Source organism: Acomys minous (assembly GCF_964271855.1).
Source record: "Acomys minous genome assembly, chromosome: 10".
In the NCBI taxonomy this organism is placed as follows: Eukaryota; Metazoa; Chordata; class Mammalia; order Rodentia; family Muridae; genus Acomys; species Acomys minous.
The window spans coordinates 64,216,406-64,235,720 of record NC_140491.1 but is presented as its reverse complement, the minus strand read 5'-3'; the positions used below and the strand labels follow the sequence as shown (position 1 = coordinate 64,235,720).

General features: G+C 47.2%; 1 protein-coding gene across 8 annotated transcripts in view; it reads right to left on the bottom strand.

Moving 5' to 3' along the window:
- Window positions 1–19,315, bottom strand: part of CACNA1B (calcium voltage-gated channel subunit alpha1 B) — a 181,045-nt gene that overhangs the window by 118,579 nt on the left and 43,151 nt on the right. For 5 of the 8 annotated variants that reach the window (XR_014782550.1, XR_014782551.1, XM_084798800.1 and 2 more), the window contains exons 7-10: window positions 3,944–4,047; window positions 3,341–3,456; window positions 2,692–2,748; window positions 1,882–1,974 (exon numbers count right to left, since the gene is read on the bottom strand). Coding sequence is in view for 6 of the 8 variants with exons in the window: in XM_084798800.1 (XP_084654926.1) it covers window positions 1,882–1,974; window positions 2,692–2,748; window positions 3,341–3,456; window positions 3,944–4,047 (370 nt within the window). In the remaining 2 variants the exon portion in view is untranslated. The remainder of the gene's footprint in view (window positions 1–1,881; window positions 1,975–2,691; window positions 2,749–3,340; window positions 3,457–3,943; window positions 4,048–19,315) is intronic. The other 3 variants (XM_084798801.1, XM_084798803.1, XM_084798805.1) reach the window with 1 other exon arrangement.

The window sequence follows — 19,315 nt, the reverse complement described above, 5'->3', positions numbered from 1 at the left end:
TGAAACCAAACACTTACAGACCTTTCAGACCCTGTCATTCCCGAGTTTTTCTTCCTTCAAACACAGCTCCAACTGATGGGCTACATGCTTTACTACCATCCGCCTCATCCCCAAAGCCCCAAAGCCGAGGGCCCTGACCATCTGCTCAACACAACAACTCAAACATGCCTCAAGCGGCTCCTAGAATATTACAGGTATTTACTAAATATTTGTTGACTGAATAAACACACAAATGACTAAACACAAAAGGGCCTGAATTATTAAGAGACTGCTACATGCCACTCTATAGAATCAAAAAACAAGATTTCTTCATGAGGTGCCAGCTACAAAACTGGCCCAAGTCCGTTCCCAATCTCCTCTGTTTCTCGGGGACCACACGGGTCGTCAGTTTATCTCACCTATAAACAACTCTAGTGTTCTCCACAGTATAGTGGTTTTCAGAATTCTTTTGAGAGTGTCTAACACTGTATCTTGATCATAGTCCCTTCCTGCTTCTCCCTCAGATCCCCCTCTTACTTCCCCACATCCTTCAAACTTCATGTCCTCTTTCCCTTTATTTTTTAACAACCCAAAAATTCACTTTGTGCTACATATATATTCATGGGTGTGGTCAGCCAAGCAGGGGCCACACAATTCTAACAGTCTTTAAATGTATATACAGCACAGTAAAAAAAATTTTTTCAAAAATTCTAATTCATTTTACAAAATCAGAATGTAGGTAAAACGATAAAGAAAAGTATCTAAATCTTACAATATTTTTTAAAATTAGATTTAGCTCTGTAATACACATTGGCCTGTCATTACTGTAAAATGAACACAAACAATTCAATCGAAAAGTAAATAGCGTATCCACTAATTCAAGGTAACAAAAGGGTCAAAGTTATCAGCAGTTAGTAAAACAAGAATTTCAGTCTCTGTCAAATACTTCATTGTGCTCATCCAACTGGACTCAAATGGCCAAGCACGATGGTGCACGCCTTTAGTCCCAGGACTTGAGAGGCAGAAGCAGAGGCAGGTGGATCTCTGAGTTCAGGGCCAGCCTGGTCTATGTAATGAGTTCTACACATCCAGAGCTAACAGAGAGACCCTGTCTCAAACAAAACAAAGCACCCTGGCACTGAGGTGAAGGGCAAACATCTCTTTCGAACGGTTAATGAAAGACAGTAACGTTGGAATTCTCAAAAACGCAGAATGCCTCCTACCCTCGGCAAGCCTATCTGTAGAGACAAAGACACTGGTAAGACATGATTATGAGAATTTAGGGCAACATTTCTCATGAGGGGAAAAAAAAGGAGGAAAGAACATGGCATGGCTGCATGGGAAGCCAGAAGAGGGAGTGAGGCACAGACACCAACAAGCAGGGACCAGAATCCAACGGTGACCTTGGTCTGAGGCACTCGGACTTCGTGAGAACTAGGGCGCCAGGTGAGTGTGCCGTGTGGCCCCAGCACCGCTAGGGTCTGCGCTTCTCCTACAGAGCTGCAGGAGACCCTGGTTCATCCTGGCAGAACGAAGCATTACTAAGGTTTCCAACAGGGAAATGCCGGGGCGGGGTTGGCACTAAAAGAGCTAAAATTCCTAGCTCCACAGGAAAAATTAACCAGTCTCTTTTCACTATCTAAGACAGAGGACACAGAGCCAAGGTGCCATGGGCCCATGCCAAGGAACAGGAGGATCATGGGAAGACAAGCAGAAACCTTCTGTCCTTCCGTCCCGGGTTCTCTGACCACGGGGTATAACCAAAAGCAGCGGTGATGGGGCAGCATAGAGGAAGAGGCCCAGGAGCAGCACTGGAAGGTTCTACTGTAGGACATAGCTGAACTCTGCGTCCAGTCAGGGGGGGGCGCGTCATGGTGTCAGGAGGTGATTTCAGAGACTCACCCACAGCACAGAGGTCTACAAAGCGGTCCTCCCCCTCCTCGGCATGGATCAGGTCATTTCGGCTCTTCTTGGTGGCAGCTCTCTTCAACACTGCTTTAAACAACAGGCAGTGGGGACCAGTGTGAGCTGTAGCATCAGGCAGCCCACCTCAAGGTGTATTTCAGCTGTGCGGTGGTGTGATCTCTCCTGAGAAGGGTCCACTTTAGCCCAGCTCCTGGCCTCACGGTGAGGCACAGCAATCCCCTGACCCTGGCACGTGAGCTCTTCTCCTTCCTCACACAGAAGGGGCAGCCTTCTTTCCCTTCCCTCCAAGACAAGGACACAAGGAAGGCATGGACACCAAGAAGACTAGGCATATCCATCTGGGGCAAGGCCAGAGATGCAGAGGGGCTGGCACAGATCTGCTCAGAGTGGCTTGACCTGCAGAGGTAACAGCGCCTCATGCTGTCTGGCCCCATGCTGAGCCTTCCTGTCGCTGGGACTGTGCAGGCAACTGCAGGTGCCCACAGCAGTGGACGACCCCAACTGCTAAGGGCCCCAACTGCTAAGTGCTCTCTGGCCTGAGGGTTAACCCTAAGTCTAGAGACAGACAGCTTGCCTCACACCCTGAAGGCATGAAGCTTCTAGAAGCAACACAGTCCAGCATAATTTCCAACGTGACAGAAGCAGGCTGCTCAGATCCTACGGCTCGTGTGTTACCATCACAGATGCAAGGGCATCGAACACAGCACGGTGTCCTACGAGAACAGGTATCCGAGCTCCCGCTACACTGGGGTGGGGGGGTGGGGGGGCCCTACGGAGACCACTTACCATCCAAAGGGGATTTCTCTTCTGCATTCTTATCCTCTTCTGCCAACATGACTTCCTCTGTGAGGGGCAAAGCTCAAGTCAAGGCCTTTCTACCTGGAGAAGCACCTGCCTGCTCAATTCTACACATCAGCAGGCCATGGTTGCATGCCTTCTACCAATGCCCAACCCAAGCAGAGGCCCAGCCACCTGGCGTCCATCCCACGTCCAGCCTACAAACGGCCCTCCTAGGCAGACGCTGACACTGAATTTACCACTGAGGAAGCGTTTGTAAGAGTTCAGGTAGGAAAGCAGCCCGCCCAGAGGGGAGGCAACCCCACATGTGGGAACAGCCCTAAAGAGGAGAAACTGCCCACACAGACAGGAGCAGAGGGCATGGAGAGGGGTCCCCCCTATGGAGGAAGTTTCCCAAACGGAGGGAAACAGTCTATAGAGAGGGGAGCGACTCTACCCGGGGCTGGGGTAGGTAGGTTAGAGTTTAGGTCCGCTGTGCCAAGAGCAAGGGTGGATAGCAGGGTACTCGGGTCCAGGGTGGTGTGATCCCTCCATGCAGAGGGTTTGTGACTATCAAGGCAGGGATCCTGGACGGCAGCAGGGCAGGCGGGCCGAGTCCAAAGCCGACCTGCAGCTGCCGGCTCCCACACAGCCTCACCCGCCTTGAAGATCCACTCCAGGTACCCGTTCAGCTCCCGCTCAATCTGCTGCTGCCTGCGGAGCTTCAGGAAGGCTCGGCGGTTCTCTACTCTCTCCCGCTCCTTTGCGAACTCTCTGTACCAAGGAGAGAAAAGCCAGCAGCTCCAGTGAGCACAGGCGTGCAGGACAGTGCTGCTTCTAGAAGCTTCATGCCTGGAGGCAGGCTCCTGCCAGCTCCTGCACCCTCACCTCACGGCATGCTCTGGCTCCAGCTCACCCGTGCCTTACCCCTCAGCACCCCTGAGCCAGCAGCCCTCTGCTCTCTGCATAACTAGCCCTCTACCTGGCTCATTTCTAACCTTCTCTTTGGATCTCAGTTGAGATGCCCCGTCCTCAGATGCCTTCTCAGCCTTAAGCCTCTCAGACTGGTTTCTACTCTGCTCCAGTGGTGGTTTGAACAAGGCGCATATATTTGAATGTCATTAGAGAGTGGCACCCTTTGAGAGGGATTAGGAGGTGTGGCTTTGTTGGAGGACTTGTTTCACTCACTGGGGGTGGGGCTTTGAGGTTCCAAAAGCCCACACCAGGCTTGCTCAGGCATGCCCCAGCCCACGGCACTTACCCTGAAAGCACACCCAGCACCAGGTTGAGCATGAAGAAGGAGCCAATGATGATGAGAGGGATAAAGTACAGCCAGTTCCAGGTGTTTCCGGCTGCATCATTTGTCTGGAAAAAAAAAAAAAAGGAGGAGATGAAACAAGTAAGCAAACAGCTGTGCCCTCAGCCCCTAGGAGGCCCCCTCAGAGAGGTTCGGGCAAGGAGTTCAGCGTGGTCAGACCTGTTCTTGCCCCACAAAGCCTTCTGTTGCAGGATATTTGATCCCATTGTGAACCCCAAGATTGTTAACTGTAAAAACCTGTTTCTAGTTGTTGAGTGACTCACCCCTAGCACACACCTTTAATCCAAGAGCTAAATAAAGTCAACCCTAGGTCAAGAGGTGGAGCAAGAAACCAACTGATAGGGATTAAACAGGAAATAGGGCACTGAGAGAAGGAAATTTGGGACAGTGTGGAGAAGGGGCTCTTGCATAAGGAGGTTCTTTGATGCTCATCATCTTCAAATTTGGCAAACCAGCCAGTGGGCAAAAGGTCCTCATTTTGGCCCCAGACAGAATTCTGCCTAAAAATGGCCAAGCTTGGATGCAGGTAAAGTCGACAGCCAAACTCTGCCAAGGCAGGGTAAGCAAGTCCTCAACAGTTCCTGCCTCACAAATATGTCTGTCAGGTACACTGTGCCAGAAGGCTGAAGATGATGCTCCAACATTATAGAGAGCTTTGGGTGGCTGTTCAGGCAGCAAACTGTCTCTGTCTCTCTTTTTTTTTTTTCCCATTTTGGAAGTTGCTAACCTGCACTTCCTGTTTACTCAGATAACTAATTTTTACTTCTTCTCAAGTCCTTGAAAGAATTGAAGACCAGATAGTTTAGTTTTATAATTAGGCTTAGTTGTTTAGGGGATAAGATGTTTTTAGGTCTAGATAGATGTTTTAAGTTGATAGAGATGAGATATGATAGATATTGATTTACATTCAGAAGATGCACCAAGATAGGAAAGATGTTTTCTTCAAGGCTGTCAAATACAAATAGCCAAAACACTATGAATGTAACATTTATATAATTCCCAGTTGTTTCATAGCAGTTTATTTTATATGTGTGTAATAATATAAATGTATATGTAAAAAATAAAAAAAAATTTTAAAAGAAGAGGCTTTTTCCTTCTGGAATATGAGCTGAGTAGGAAGATCAGCTGGGTGTTTTCTCTGCCTCTCTGAGCTAGCAGGATTCCACCTCAATATTTGGCTCCTGCATTTTTATTGGTAAAAATCAAACATGTGGGATTTTCTTGCTTTTATAACGACAGTCTTCCCTGGGTGGAGGCTCCCAGAAGACCAGAGAAACTGCATATTCCCAGACACTGCCCAGCAATGCTAAAAAGCCAGGAACAAGGCCAGAGAGCCAAAGGCTGCTCAGGACACCCTGAGGACTACATGCCTGGCCTCAGTCTGGTAGGATAGCTCCTTGACAGGATCCTCATGGCTTCCCTGAGCAGCTCCAAAGATGCTTCCTCCTAGGTAAGTTCCCATGAGCTCCAAGTTTAGGGTTAGCCCTGTCTGATCAGGTCCCCAGTTCAGTCTACATGTGCCTCCACCCTGCACCCTCCACAAGCCCCTAGGATCTATCTGTCACCCTATGCCTTGGCCCCGGATGTCTCAGCTCCCAGACATGATCATAATAGCTGAAGACATTAAGGCATTGTCTTTGCTTATTATAACAAAGCCGACAGAAGAGAAGCCCCACCGAAGCCAACTTAATGTCACTGTTCTCCTGTTTATGAAGTCCAGTGGGCTTGGCTAAAAGGAGTAAGGAATCTCTTTCTCCATATGGAGCTGCTGCTAGAAGCAAACCAAGAATGAGGCAGCTGCTGAGGACAGGCGCCTCCCTCTACACAGCAGGACACAGGCAGTGGGACACTTGAGCCCTGTCCTAAAGCGAGACTCATCACCAAGGCCCTTGCCAGGATGTCTGCCCTCCAGCCTGACAGACTTGCAGCTCTGGTCTTCGACATCCCTGGGCAGCTGGGCCGACTGCAGCTTGTAACTTCCGAGCCCTGGGCTGCAGGCTGCCTCCAAAACACCTGTGCCCTGCACAGAACTAGCATTGAGAATCCCGGCTCCGGGGTGTGCCTGCTATTTCCACCTCTGCACAAACATGGCACCTCTGACCTGTGGGCAGACAGCCCCCGAGGCCCCCGAGGCCGGCAACCTCCCTGCAAGTCCACACTCAAAAAATCCTCCCGGAAAAAGGAGAGGGCACTGCTGCGACCCTCCCCCTCCCCCACCAGAGACTTACACTGCTCCCCACAATGTGGGTAGCTCATTCCCCCCACAAGCCAAGTCACTGTATTTTCTCCCGCCTTAAAACCAAAGCAAGTCAGGACTTCCACTTCTGGGAAGCTAAGGAGTCACATTCTCTTCCTTGCTTCTACTAAACATGATTAATGCTTTCAGACATTACATACAAAAGAGAGCCCAGGAAAATTCCAAAAGCAGGTGGACCAGCTCGGACACCAAGACCTAAGGGGAGCTCCCCGTTTTATGTTTATAATAATATGATGATACGGTAATGAGATAATAAGGTACAAAGCAGGGCTGCAGATATCAGATTATATGAGGTTTATTAAATGAGTATGGGGGGGGGAAGGAAAGGGGGAGGGGCACCCCAGAGAGAGAGGAAGAGAGAAAGGGGGCAAGGGGTAAGAAGAAAGAAACTTGAGAGAGGGAGTCTGTCCTTGTACACACTGGGCAGGGCCACGCCCTGTGGCAGGTAAGCAATGACATCACAGGGAGTCTGTCCTTGTACACACTGGGCAGGGCCACGCCCCATGGCAGGTAAGCAATGACATCACAGGGAGTCTGTCCTTGTACACACTGGGCAGGGCCACGCCCCATGGCAGGTAAGCAATGACATCACAGGGAGTCTGTCCTTGTACACACTGGGCAGGACCACGCCCCGTGGCAGGTAAGTAATGACATCACAGGGAGTCTGTCCTTGTACACACTGGGCAGGGCCACGCCCCATGGCAGGTAAGCAATGACATCACAGGGAGTCTGTCCTTGTACACACTGGGCAGGACCACGCCCCGTGGCAGGTAAGTAATGACATCACAGGGAGTCTGTCCTTGTACATACTGGGCAGGGCCACGCCCCATGGCAGGTAAGCAATGACATCACAGGGAGTCTGTCCTTGTACACACTGGGCAGGACCACGCCCCGTGGCAGGTAAGTAATGACATCACAGGGAGTCTGTCCTTGTACACACTGGGCAGGGCCACGCCCCATGGCAGGTAAGCAATGACATCACAGGGAGTCTATCCTTGTACACACTGGGCAGGACCACGCCCCGTGGCAGGTAAGTAATGACATCACAGGGAGTCTGTCCTTGTACATACTGGGCAGGGCCACGCCCCATGGCAGGTAAGCAATGACATCACAGGGAGTCTGTCCTTGTACATACTGGGCAGGGCCATGCCCCATGGCAGGTAAGCAATGACATCACAGGGAGTCTGTCCTTGTACATACTGGGCAGGACCACGCCCCGTGGCAGGTAAGTAATGACATCACAGGGAGTCTGTCCTTGTACACACTGGGCAGGACCACGCCCCGTGGCAGGTAAGTAATGACATCACAGGGAGTCTGTCCTTGTACACACTGGGCAGGACCACGCCCCGTGGCAGGTAAGCAATGACGTCACAGGTCGGCAGGCTGAAGCAGAATCCTAACACCCTAGATTTTGCTCTTACCTCATATACACCAGACTTCAAGCCAAAGAATTCTGTACCTCCAGCCCTCTTTTCAGTTTTTGGCCAGAGCTCAGAGACCTCCTAAGCATAGAGTCTATTGCTGTTGCCCTTGGCTATGCACTCTATGCATGGAAGGTTAAGTCCATGCTGCTGAAAAAAATCATGACTTCAGAGGCAGATCCCAGAGACCCTGAGCTAGAATTGACCTCAATGCCCCTTCCTGAGAACTAGCATTCATGGAACCAGAAGGTGCCATGCAAGCTTCCAAAGGAGGTGGCAGCCCACAGTCCTGCCCAGATAGGATGGCTATGAACCACATCAACAGTCAGTGAGGCAGGATAACCCTGAGGGTGCAGTAGTGGCACACATACCTTGGCAGTAACCAACAGCTCTCTGATTAGTCTTAAGTCCTGCCCAACAAGGCAGACAGCTAACGACTCAGTGCTAATGAAATCATGGTTACTGGAGGAGAATCTAGACCTACGAATTTACCAAATCAGCATAATTCCTAACCAAAAAAAATCTATAAACGTTCATCCTTATACCCACAGATAAGAGTAGTCTTCAATCCCCTCTCAAAAAAAAAAAGAAAAGAAAAGAAAAGAAAAGAAACTTCTCTTTGTAACAGATGGATGCCACTAGAGAAAACCACAACCAATCGCAATGCAAAGTATGCGGCCCATGCAGCTATACTCTCCCATACTTAAGGCTAAGAGAGAGGCTAAGGCTCCATTGCAGAGAGCGGGAGGGAAGACAGCAAAGGGCCAGAGGATCCAGAAGTTTGCTGTGAGATTGTGCCTCTGAGTAACACCAAAAGCCGTACCCGTAATGTCACCAGCATGATCGCCTAAAAATGAACTGAGCAAGAACACTACCAAAAAACATGCCGAGCTGGACAGGGAAAGGGCTGGAGGCGTCAACCCTCCACACAAAGAACCACAGGTAACTGAGTAAAGCTGAGAGTGAGAACAGTGCTCCTCCTCCTCCTCCTCCTCCTCCTCCTCTTCCTCTTCCTCCTCCTCCTCTTCCTCCTCCTTCTCCCCAGGGAAAAGCACACTAACTGGCCATCCAGTGAGTGCTAAACAGTCAGCCCTGGAAACATACAAAAGTAGCATTGTGTGGACTCAAAAGGTTATGTTTAGGAGTGTGTGTGTGTGTGTGTGTGTGTGTGTGTGTGTGTGTGTGTGTGTGTGTGTGATAGCTAGACTTGGTTGTCAACTTGACTATATCCAAAATTAACTAGAACCCAAAAGTGGAGGGCACACCTGTGAGAGGTTTTTGCTTACTTTGAAGTAGGAAGATCCACTTGTAGTTTGGATCTTTGAGGTAGGAAGACCTCAATCCAGACCTTCTGAGCTGGGAGAAGATGCACTTCTAATCCAGGTCTAAGCTGAGCCACACTTCTGCTGGAAGCCTGTGTGTCCCACAAGGACACGGAAGAAGAAAAGCCCTGCTCTTGGCCGGCTGTCCCTGGCACATCCTTCACAGGCCCACTTCTTCAGGATTCCAGCGCACGCTGGAGACCAGCTGAGACATGCAGCCTTGGGGCCTGAGCAACTGCTGGATTCTTGGACTCTCCATTCACAGCCTGCCATTGTTGGAGAGGCTGGACCTGTAAGTCACTCTAATAAATCCCCTTTCTATATGGAGAGATTCATTCTATAAGTTGTTACTCCAGAGAACCCTAGCTAATACACCCTCTAAAACTATAAGCAAACCCCCAGGTGAATGCTTTCTTTTATAAGAGTTGCCTTGGTCATGGTGTCTCTGCACAGCAACAGAATAATAACTAAGATAATGTTTGCTGCTCTTCTGAAGTGTCCCATGTTCAATTCCCAGCAGCCACATGGCAGCTCATACCATCTGTAACTCCAGTTCCAGGGGATCCAACGCTGGTACAATGCAGGCATGCGGTGCACATATATACATGCAAGTAAAATACCCATATACATAAAATAATAAAAACAGTTAAAAATAATAATAATAATGTACCCTAAAAATCCCACTCTGTCTCTCTGGCTAAAGGGTTAGGAAAGGCACAACTTAACCAGACAGAAAGCTTTCCGCGTCTGAAACGTTAGAGTGCCCTTCCTCAGCCAAGTATCACAGAGCAGTCTGTGGTGCCATCCCTGAGCCCCGAATACTCCTAGACTCCCACTTTGAGAGTAACCACCCACCATCAAGGGTATTGTCAGCAAAGGCCACATAGGGGAGGAGGCCTCAAAGGAAATCTAAAAATGCACTGACCTGGCAGCGCTGCTCTCGACCAGGATCCCACAGCTCCAAGCCTGGGACTCAGGAAAGGGACCTTAATCCTCCTCCTCGTCATCCATTCCACCTGTCCAGACTTACCCTTAGTCCTGCTGTAGCACCCACAGGACCCCCTTCTCCCAGCCCACCTCCATCCCCCAGTAACGCAGCCTCTGGTGAAGAGTCGGGGCACCCCCTGTTCTTCCCGGCAACCCCTCTCAGCCTTTTCTTCAAGCCCATATCTCCTCCTTTGTGACTCCCCACCAACCTGAAGAACAGTTCTCTATCAGCGACCCTACTCCAACCACAGCTGGCTAGAACCCAGAACCACTCTGTACAAGGAACCCCGCAGCCACCACACTGGTTTGGGACTGGGGGACCCCACAGAACAACCAAAGAATGGAGCCCCCACTCAAAAAAGATGAAACCAGGTCTCTACACCAGGAAACAGTTCACACACCTTAACCCCATATGCACACAAACATCAACACCCAAGGCAATTATGTCTCCCCCAGAAGTGAGCAACCCTGTTATTATATTAGGCCCCGAGAAAAGCAATTTAGCAGAAGCACAAGATAAGGGCTTCAAAATAGGAATTATGATTATGGCCAAGGACTTTAACGAGGATGTGGATAAATGCCTTAAGGAGGACTATGAGAAAGTCAAACCGCTAAAGCAAGTAATGAAAACAGTTCAAGACATAAAAGTAGAATTTAACAAAGAAATAGAATCACTAAAGAAAGCCAGAGAGTAACAGCTGACACCAAAGGGTTACATATAGATTTGCCTCCTACCTGTAGCATTACGGAAATCAGAAAATAACACAGATGGCAAACAAACTCCTGGTTGTCAGAGATCAAGACGGGGAGAGGGTAACGGACAAGGAAGGGTGGCTATGGAGGGCAGGCTACCACCCCCCCCCAGGGGCTGAGTTACTCTGCATCCCATCTGTGTTAGGATCAAAGCCCAGCTGTGGCTTTGGTCTTTGGGATGGTTAATATTGGCTGCCATCTTGACCAGATCTGAAATCAACTAAAAGGCAAGCTGCTCCGGCACTCCTCTGAGGATGTTCCTGGTCAGATGACTTGTAGTGGGAGGAATCATCTTAAGTGTGGGCAGCACCCCCAGATAAAAGGAGATGGTAGTGGAAAAAACTTTGCCTTCACTCTGCTGTACATTCATCTCTCCTGCCGCTGACGCTGCTGCTGCTGCTGCCACCACCGCTACATGCCTTCACTGACATTAAAACCAAATTCCTCAAACATCTGGAGTAGACTGAAGACCAGAAGCTCTCCAAGAAACTTCCAGGACTTGAGCACCAGGTTGGAACTGTTGAGACCTCCTACTCTGTGGACTAAGCAACTACCAGACTCTTGGCCTTTTCACTGTTGGGACAACTCAGGCCAAATCAAGTAAGCCAATCCAGTAAGTTATCTTTTATCACCAACAGCTCAGGCACTAAGGTCAACAATTAATAAATGGGACCTCATGAAACTGAAAAGCTTCTGTAAGGTAAAGGACACTGTCAACAGAACAAAGCGACAGCCTACAGACTGGGAAAAGATCTTCACCAACCCTACATCTGACACAGGGCTAATATCCAAAATGTAGAAAGAACTCAAGAAATTAAACGCCACCAAGCCAAACAACCCAATTAAAAAAATGGGGTTCAGAGCTAAACAGAATTCTCAATAGAGGAATATCGAATGGCTGAGAAACAATTGAAGATATGCTCAACATCCTTAGTCATCAGAGAAATGCAAATCAAAACGACTCTGAGACTCCATCTTACACCCATCAGAATGGCTAAGATAAAAACTCAAGGGACAGCACATGCTGGCAAGGAGGTGGAGAAAGGGGAAACACACCTTCATTGCTGGTGGGAGTGCAAACTTGTACAACCACTTTGGAAATCAATCTGGTGCTTTCTCAGAAAACTGGGAATAGGGCTACCTCAAGACCCAGCTACTCCACTCCTTGGAATATACCCAGAAGATGCTCCAACACACAGCAAGGACATTTGCTCAGCCATGTTCATAGCAACCTTATTTGTAATAGCCAGGACCTGGAAACAGCCTACATGTCCCTCAGTTAGCCCTCTGCCTCTTGCTTGTGATTCAGAAGGTGAGCCTGCCTGCCGCCATGCTCCTCACCATGATGGCCATGGATGCAGGCTCTGAAACTGTAAGCGAGCCCCAATTAAGAGCCTTCATTTATAAGTTGCTTTGGCTACGGTCTTTTGTCACAGCAATAGAAAAGCAACTAAGACAGAAGTTGGCACCAGGGCCTGGGACATTGCTGTGACAGGCCTGACCATGCTGTTTATTGGGGAACTGCGGGGGGGGGGGGGGCTTTGGGGTCCTTGCTCCAGGAAAGTGATTAAACAGCATAACCAAGGATTAATGAGCCATCCACACAGGAGGTTGGAAGACAATGGTGCCCATAGCTATGTGTACCGTGGAAGTCCAGCTCAAGAGCTGTGAGAGGAGAACAATATTAGCAACTGGCTAGAGACCATTCTTGTGATATTTTGACAAAGAATGTGATTGGGTTTTGACCCTGTCCTGAGAATATGCCCAAGGCTACATTGAAGAGTTCTGGAAATTTCCTAGACAGAGGCACATAGCTATTAGCAACCACTCTTTTGGGGGGCGGGGCGGAGATTGTTAAAGATTTATTTATTTTGTGTATATGCGTGTTCTATTTGTATGTGCACCTGCAGGCCAGAAGAGGGTATCAGACCACGTTATAGATGGGCATGAGCCATCTATAGCATTGGCCACATGGTTCTGGCTTTGCAGTCAGGGATGGATACAGGCATAAAGGGGTTGTGGAATCTTCCTCCGCTGTTAAGGAAAGCTGCTGAGGTCAGGTGCGTGGCAGGGGAGACCCTGCATGAAGCCCCAAAAAGGCCACTAAGCAAAGCTATGAAAGTGGAGCCTGGATTGTGTTGGAGACACCAGAGCCATGCGATGTCTCCCAGGGAGAGCTGCATACTGGAGTGGAACTATGTGGCACTCAGCAAGGCTGGGAGGATGGAGCCAGTGCAACCTCTAATGTAACACATGGAGTTGACCCTGCAAAAGGTTTTCAGTCTTGCTTTGGTGCAGTATTTCTTCACTATGCCCCTTTTCCTCTCTTTTGGAATGGCAATCTATATTCATTGCCATTGTATATTGGAAGTGTGTCGTTTGCCTTTGCTTTTGATTTTATAGGAGGGTACAGTTAAGAATTTGCCTTGAAACAATTTAGATGTAATATGAATAAATTAATAAAATATATTTTAAAAAAAAGAATTTGCCTTGAGTCCCAGAAGAGACTCAGGACTTTCAAACTGTTGAGACTGTGAAATACTACAGGGACTTTAGAAGTTGGGTTAAGAGTACTTTTTTTTTGGCCGGGAGTGGTGGTGCACACCTTTAATCCCAGCACTCGGGAGGCAGAAGCAGGAGGATCGCTGTGAGTTCAAGGCCAGCCTGGTCTACAAAGTGAGTCCAGGACAGTCAAGGCTACACAGAGAAAGCCTGTCTCGAAAAACCATTATGATATGGTCACAAGCCTACAGGGGCCAGGGAATAGAATGTGGCCCCCATAGGTTGCCCTATCTGAATGTTTGGTCCCTAATTTGTGGATGGGAAGACTGGATGTGTGGCCTTGTTGGAGGAGGTATGTCACCGAGGGTGAGCTTTGATGTTTCCCAGTCAGCATGCTTTTCCCCTCCCCTCCCCACTTATGCTTATGGACCAGACATAAACTCTCAGCTGCTTCCCTGGCCATGGTGTCTTGCCATGGTAACAGAAAAGTAAGACGACTCCCATGGTGCCCCTTCAAGTTAAAAACAAAGCTTTGATTTGGGAATCAGACATGACCAGTGACCAGTACCAACCGTTAGCAGTTGTTGCTGCTCTTCTGAGCTAGTAGCCACAGCTGGCACGTTCAAGGGGAGGGGCAGACAGGGCCCCTTGTCGCAGGGTCTTTGATCCCATTGTGATCCCTGAGACTGAACTGTCAATCCCTGTTTCTTGTGGTTGAGCCCTAACACACTTTTAATCCAAGAGCTTTCTGTTTATTGTAAACAGGTGATTAAGGAATGGTTCAGCCAGCCTTACGCACACCTCCAAGAGCCATCTGTATACAGATTTAATAAAGTTAACCCTAGGTCAAAAAAGTGGAGCAAGAAACCAGCTGACAGGGTTTAAAGAGTAGGAGGGACTTTGAGTTGAAGGGCATTTAAGGTAGCATGGAGAAGTAGAATGGTTTTTAGCACTTTTAGCTCTTGGGCTTTACTCTTGGGCTTTTAGCTTTAGCTCTTTAGCTTTTAGCTCTTTGGCTCTTAGCTCTCGAGCTCTTGAGCTCCTCCGCCTCTGGCTTTTGGGGCCGTGAACTAGCAAGCCTTTGGCCTTGGGTTTTTTGACCTTTTCCTCCTGGGCTGCAGCTGAGCTAGTGACACTTCTGAGCCTTCTCTATCAGAACGTGAGCTGAGTAGGAAGGTCAGCTGGGTGCTTCCTCTGATCTGGCAGGTCTTCACCACAACATCTGGCTCCTAAGTCTTTATTGGTAGAATAGACTGATCTGGGATTTTCAATTAAAACAACAGCCCCTGAGTGTTCCTCTATGCCAGCGCTGTTCCTCCTACCCAATGCTGTAAAGGCAGGAAAAGGAGAGGGGAGGGGACATCTTGTCCTGGGTGCTGATGACAACCCCTCACAAGCCACATCTGTAAACCCTTCCGTAGCCCCATCTGAGGCCACACACTTACCACAGCAAAGGCGAATAGTCTCCCCCACAGGCTGGATGGTCTCCCTCCTCATCTATCACCACCAGTCAGTTAGTAACGCGCTCCCGGCTAACAACAGTGTGCTGTGCTGGTCAAAGGCACACAGGCTCCCCTGCTCCCACACTGAGTGAACTGTCCACCTGTCTCAGCTTGTGCCCACACAGAACCCAGACTCACCACTCAAAAGAGCTTTTGTCTTAGGTTCCCTCCCAAAAGTCCCATGAAATATATTACCTAACCTCCAAGAACCAGTCTGTGTGGAGTGGCGGGGGAGTGGGGAATCCACATCCTAGTACTGCGGCATTGTGTGTTTTGCTTCTGGACTTTAAAAGGTTCAAGCAATCTTTTGGTTTTTGTTTGTTTTTGTGGGTTTTTTTTTTTTTTTGAGACAGGGTTTCTCTGTGTAGCCTTAGCTATCCTGTACTCACTTTGTAGACCAGGCTGGCCTCAAACTTACTGTGAGCCACCTGCCTTTGCCTCCCAAAGGCAATCCCAAATAGGATTGCAGGCATGCGTCACCACACCCAGCTGGTTCAAGCAATCTTTAACTAGGCATTCTGTGTTCCTCAACCTTTGTGTGCTTAATGGCATGCCCTATCACCAGGTCCTCATGCCTGAGCTTTACCATAAGAGTGTCCGATGCCAGTGGGTCCAACTGCAACCTCTATGGCCTCTCTGTGACAATCCCTTCCTGGATACACACAGGAGCATCTGTATCCCTGTGGCCACCTGGCTTTGAGGGCTGTAGATACCTGGTCAAATGACACTTCATTTTGGTGAACCTGGCAGGAATGTGGCCTGTTGCAGGATATTTGATCCCATTATGAACCCAGAGGTTGTAAACTGTAAAAGCCTGTTTCTTGTTTGGTGTGGTTCAGCCCTAACATTGCACACCCTTAATACAAGAACTTTGTCTATTGTTACAGGTGATTCTGGTGTGGCTCAGCCCCAGCACACACCTTTAATCCAAGAGCTCTACGTACAAAGGATGTAATAAAGTTAACCTAGGTCAAGAGGCGGAGCAAGAAACCAGCTGACAGGGATGAAGGAGAAAGGAGGGACCTGGAGAGAAGAGTATTTAAGACAGGAGGAGAGGGGGGCTCTTTGGCTTTTAGCTTTTGAATTTTTAGCTTTTCGCTTTTAGCTTTTGGCTTTTCCTCCTGGGCTGTTGGGTGAGCTAGCAAGCTTTCAGCCTTTGGCTTTCGGTTTTTTGTTTTGTTTTTTGTTTTGTTTTGTTTTTGTTTTTGTTTTTGCTTTTTCCTTTGGGATGTGAGCCAAGTAGGAAGTTCATCTGGTTGCTTTCTCTGCCACTCTGAGCTAAGCAGGTTTTCACCCCAGCATCTGGCTCCTGAGTCTTCATTGGTAAAAGTGAACAGTTGGGATTTTTATTTTTTAAACAATGCGTTGGCCCTCCAAGGAGTGGCACAACCTCATAGACAGAGCTCCAGCTGCGGACAAACTGAGCCACCCTTAGATTTGGGAAGTCATCTGGGAAGTCCTCAGGGAGAGTCAAGGATGGAAGTGCCATAGGAGAAGGCTTTAGGACCCTGTACAGTGCTGCGCTAGACAGCTTGGAAAAAAGAAGCAGAAAATGAGAAGGGAAACGGCTTAGCTGAACTTGCCTCAGTACCAATTATGATTGTTATCACTCTTGTATTTTATGCTCTATTCTTAAAAGCCACAGTGGCTCTCTGTGGCCACCTGGACTGATGATGAAAGAAAAAGTGGATTGATAAACTACAAGCCTTAGATGAAAAATTACAGAGACTTATAAATGAGAATAAGAAAAAAAAAAACTCAAGACACAGATGGAGGAAATTAGACAAGCCTTTGAAATTTCTATAAAGGAGAGTAAAAAAAAAAATACTCAGACACAGACAGAGGAATTTAGACAAGCCTTGGAAATACCTTTAAATGGGAATAAAGAAAATTCTCAGACACAAACAGTATTTTAGACAAGAGCCTACCACACCACTGCATAATGAAACTGAAAGGAGGCAGCCCAAGATTGTTACAAAACCAACCTTAGTTTCTCCAGTTACTATACACGGCATACCAGGAAATGACATGCACTCCCCTGGATCATAGTGAAAGGAATCCTAAAGACATGTGTGAATTGAGAAGATTTAAGATAAGAAAGTGGTTGTCTCCTATGGTATCCCTTCAGCCTATGTGAAGCAAGCTCTAAATTCATGGGCAACGCAGAACAGGATTGTTCCCGAGACTGGAAAGATTTGGCAACAGCAATATTGGAACCCGGTCCTCAGTTACAATGGCAATCTTGGTGGAAAGATGAAGGGAAGGCCACAGAACAACAAAATCAGACCAGAGGTGTTGCTGTTTCCTAGGATCAGATGCTAGGTGAAGGTCAATATGCTAATTTATAAAGGCTTTGAATTGGATGATCAGGAAAGAGGGCTGAGTCATTTACTAAAATTATACAAGGCCCAAAAGAAGCCTTTACTGATTTTTGGGGGGGAGGGGCCAAATATTGACTTCAGCTGTAAATAGAATAGTAATAGATTCAAAAGTCAGTAAAGTACTAATTGAATCTTTGGCTTTTGAAAATGCTAATTCAGAATGCCAAAGAGTAATTAGACCTTAAAGGCAAGATCAGCACCAGGAGAGGAATGGATTAGAGAAACAAACGGCTGATATTGGAGCTCGTGTCTATGATGCTAATCTGATAGAAGTAATTCCTACAAGTCTTAGGAAAAAGAACCCAGTGTGGTGGCGCATGCTTTTAATCCCAGCACTCTGGAGGCAGAGGCAGGCAGATCTCTGAGTTCAAGGTCAGCATGGACTACAAAGCAAGTCCAGGACAACCAGGGCTACACAGAGAAACCCTGTCTTAAAAACAAAACAAACAAAATTCTTTGGAAAAATTAAAATGGCAAATATTTTAATTATGGTAAGCAAAATGGCCAGGTGTGGCGGTGGTGCACGCACACCTTTAATCCCAGCACTGGGAAGCAAAGGCAGGCGGATCTCTGTGAGTTTGAGGCTAGCCTGGTCTACAAAGTCCAGGACAGCCAAGGCTACACAGGCAAACCCTGTCTCCAAAAAACAAAAAAAGAAAGAAAAGCCATTTGAAAAGGGATCATAAACAATAGTTTTTCTAGAGATAATCCAAAAAGAAGGTCCCAGACTTCTGGAGTATGCAGAAGGTGTGACAGAGGCTGGCATTTTATTAATGAATACAGATCAACAAGAGATAGGCAAGATAACCCTTTGCCATCAGGAAATGCCCCAGGGAACCTCCTGCAGGCCCTGACAGCAAATCCAATTGTTCCCTGTCAGCATAGGAAAAACCCTTCCATGGGGCAATTAAAAAATGTAATGCCTGTTGTTAAAAACAACAGGGCTCTGGATGTAATAAAGGGCAGAACAGCTTCAATAAGTAATACAAAAAATTCAAGAGAGATGACAAAACAAATATACTGGCAAACAGCTATAAAAGATCAGAGACCTAAGCTAAAAATAAAAAATAAATGGCATTGGAACTGAAGGTTTAGTAGACATAGGATCAGAAGTAACATAATTTCACCAAAACCTTGGTATACAGATCGGCCTCTTCAGGAAGTAAAAATCCAACTTCTAGGGATTGGAATCGGGTAAAACAAAGTGCAAGATGGGTCATGTGTGCAGGTCCAGAATGACAAATAGGAAAATTAAAGCCAACTGTGGCTAATATAGCCATGAATTTATGTGGGTATGATTTGTTACAGCAATGTAAAACACAGATTAACATTCCTCTAATCTCTGAAACAAACTATAAAATAAAGAATGCTTCTGAGGCTGGGCGGTGGTAGCCTTTAATCCCAGCACTTAGGAGGCAGAGGCAGGTGGATCGTTGTGAATTCGAGGCCAGCCTGGTCTACAAAGTGAGTCCAAGACAGTCAAGGCTACACAGAGAAACCCTATCTCAAAAAATAACAACAAAAAAAACAACAACAACAACAAAGAATGCTTCTGAGAAAAATATTAAAAGGTATTATTGAGAACACTCACAGGCTGTTCAGGTTGTCCATAAGTAGGACATGACATGAGTTGTTCTTTCAAAGGTACCAACAACCCTACCTTTAAAATGGCTGACTGACAAGCTTGTATGGGTGGATCAATGCCTATGACTAAAGAAAAATTATAGCTGCAGCTAAGTGCTCAACACACTGAGGAATCTACCAGCCCATGGAATCCACCCTGTGTTTGTTATAAAAAAAAAAAATCAGGAAAATGGAGGATGTTAACAGATTTAAGAGCTGTAAATATGGTGACTCAGCCAATCCTATTGCCTTCTTTATTACATATATCATGGCCTTTGATCATAACTGATTTAAAAGATTGTTTTTCACCATCTTTTTATATGAGCATGATAGGAAAAGGTTTGCTTTCTCAGTGCCAACTTATACTTGTCCAATAAAGAGATATTATTGGAAGGTCTTACCACAATAAATGTTAAATAGTCCTACCTTATGCCAATATTTTATACAGCAGCTATTAGAAATAATTCATAAATAGTTTCCTCAATCTAAAATTTAGCATTATATGGATATCTTACTGGCTGATTCAGATACAGATACCTTAGAAAAAATAGTTGATGAAGTAAAGAG